The following is a 3,084-nucleotide window of genomic DNA, read 5'->3' on the forward strand; positions in this document are numbered from 1 at the left end:
TAATAATGTAAAATTATTTGAGCATTAACAGAGATACTTAAATTATTAATAATTTGAACATTTATATTTACTAAAAAACTATTTATAGCCCGCCATACTATGGCAAGATAGATTTATTGTTTTTAGACATCAACCAGACCAGACTTATTTTAACTGATTAACCAAAGATTAAAAAAAAAGATTACACTGAATCCCATCATATACATATATTTTCACTAAACAGACATAAATATGGGGAGGTTTGAATTATTGAATTTCAAGGTGCCAGATAATCAAAATCAATATTGAATGTGTTGACAGATCAGATCCAATCACCATTCATATCTACATCTATCTCTAAGTAAGCAAATTTAAAAGTATAAGTGAATGCAATTAAAGCAGTTGAAAAACCTGCAAAAAAACAAACCATCAACAACCTTAAGCCAAGCAATAAACAGCGGTGCGATATCTGCAATCAATGTAAAGGTGTTTTTAATGGTCAGCTTATTAGAGATGAGGAGATGAGAACATCATATCTGGAAGGTCAAAAAGGCTAACTAGATCCATTAAATGTCGCGTGAGCCAGCACCTGTAACGCTTGCACGCAATCGAGAGGATTAGATTTGGGTGGTGCGGATGTGGTTTTGCTCTTATCTTCACAGCCATGTTTGAATGCAGATGAGATCAACCAAGAATAGCACATTGTCATAAACAAATACCACTGATACAACTAATATCAGAATAGTGTAGCTTATTCACCTATCTTATAATCTAATGTTAGTTCTACCCTCATCAACAGATTAATCTGAACTTCAAACAACATGAACAAATTCCACGAAAAATGAAGATATGTATGACTATAACAGAGCTGCATTGTACAGATTAAGAATATAAGTAACTGAAATCACTAAATACGAAAAAAACATCAGACTTTATTCATTCATTTGCAAGGACATTGAGGAACATAAAAGCCCGAGTACACGAAATTCGTTTAAGAATCAAACTCAAAGGCAACGGAATTAACGAACCTATTTCTGCTACCTTGTCATGCTATACTTCAATGAGAGTATGCAATTCAGGGAGATTGGATTATTTGAAGAGAAAAGGAAAAAACTTGCACTCAAGAGAATAGTTTATGGAAAAACATCCAATTGTATCTCGAGTAATGTCTGAAAATCCGATGAAAATAAACGAAACTAAAATAGTTCGGGATAAGTACCCCATTCGCAGCAGGTGCATCCGGGAACCAAACGATAACCACAAGCATACAACATGTAGTTTGTATGGTTCCTGAAACACGCAGATATTCAGCATCCCATCACAGCACAATTATAGACAAAACCATCAGCTTCCTTCCGGCCAAGCACATCCCACTGTAGAGGCCCTTCACCCGGAACCCATGAATACACTTCAATTAAATTCCCATTAAGAACATGAGGACCACCAACGAAAATAAGACGGTCGCCACAAGCTTTGAATGCTATGCCCCAACCGCGCGTAGAACCAGCACGTTCCGGAAACTTTCCAAGGGTGATCCAAACCTCACCCTCCTTATTATATTTTTTCACCTCCCTAACAGCATAATCTGCAGCATACAACTCATTTTTCACAACAGCAATCAGAGGTGGTGCCTCGGACACAACTGTTGATGGGGCTTCCTGAATGGGCGATATGTTGAGAATCTCCGTCCAAGTCCCATTTTTCAAATCATATACCTCTCCGCATGAGAGATGCGTTAATCCGGCTCCTGTTCCTCCAATAACATAAAACTTTCCATCCATGAAAACTGCAGAACAACTTTTTCTTGCTTTCTTCATGCTTGGAAGCATCGTCCACCTTCCCGTATCAGAATTGTATAACTCCGCATAGTTGAGGGGATTTGCATTTGAGTCAGAACCGCCAGCTAATATGGCGATTTCTCCGAGGCTAGCAGACCCAAACAAACACCTAGGCTTGTTCATTTGCATTCCCGTGGTCCACGCGTTTGTCAACAAACTGTATCGATAGATAACGTACGACATGAGATTCCTTCCGAAAACAAGAAGCTCAGTCCCAACAGCCAAGGATTCCTTATCAGAAAACACAAAGACATTATTATAACTAATACTTGGCAAATGCATCCAATGGCGCCGTATAGGGTCAAAGACTTCCCATTCGTTCAGCATGCACGAAAAGTAAACCCAATGCTCGACTACCCCTCTTTTCTGCCTTAATTTATACAGCTCCCCACTACGGACAAGAGACCGGAAACTCCGGTTCAATAATGCAATCGAGCCATAATTAGCTCGAGATAACCGTACGAAACAACTAATCACGTTATCCAAACCAATGTCAGCAATCAATGAGCTAGAATCTGAATCAATGCCAGCGTGTCCCTGGTTGCTCGATTGGCCAGAAACCGACTTAAAGATCCCACCAAGAGACAATTCGGTGTCTACTTGATCTCCCAAATGCTTGGGCACCTTTTGGACCACGTCATCCTCCTCGTCATCTTTTCTTTCCAAATGGCGCTTTCCCTCGGCCTTTTCAGCCCTGTAGGTCATACGCCTATCGCTTTCCCTCGTCATCGGATGATAGTCCCTTGAGACCAAACAATGCTTGCCTTGCAACATATAATTGAACACAAAACAAAATTAGCACCAAATTTTCAGCTCTCTTTTCTTTTTGGAAACAATAAAACAAAACATGAAGAAAAGAAAAAAAAAACTAGTAATTCTTAGCTGCACAGATCAGTGTAGAATAGTCATGCATAAAATTCCAACTCAACTTACCAAATTGAATTTTCAAGAAAAAGAGGAAACTCATCATTTTTGGGCATCCATGATCCAAATCCATCAACCAACATTCAAATTCCCATATATAGAAATCAATAACTAAACCTGATATCTGAACATAAAGCATACTCCCTTCGTACCAACTAAGTTGAGTCATTTTCTTTTTTGATAAAAAACTAAACATCCAATCGCTCTTACTTTATTCCATCACCTACTTTCCTCTTTTTTTATCTATCTTACTTTATTCATCTCTCGTACTTTTCAACACAATTTCTTAATCTCCATGCCCAAAAGTTTTGACTCATCTTAGTTGGGGCGGAGGGAGTACAGA

General features: G+C 38.6%; 1 protein-coding gene across 1 annotated transcript; it reads right to left on the reverse strand.

Annotated features, from left to right (window-relative positions):
- Window positions 1-1,286: 1,286 nt before the first annotated feature.
- On the reverse strand, window positions 1,287-2,591 carry LOC121767970 (F-box/kelch-repeat protein SKIP11-like). The gene has a single exon (XM_042164311.1). It carries the CDS (start codon window positions 2,589-2,591, stop codon window positions 1,287-1,289), a length of 1,305 nt encoding a protein of 434 aa, XP_042020245.1.
- Between the last annotated feature and the right edge of the window lie 493 nt (window positions 2,592-3,084).

This window comes from Salvia splendens, chromosome 15 (genome assembly GCF_004379255.2).
Source record: "Salvia splendens isolate huo1 chromosome 15, SspV2, whole genome shotgun sequence".
NCBI lineage: Eukaryota > Viridiplantae > Streptophyta > Magnoliopsida > Lamiales > Lamiaceae > Salvia > Salvia splendens.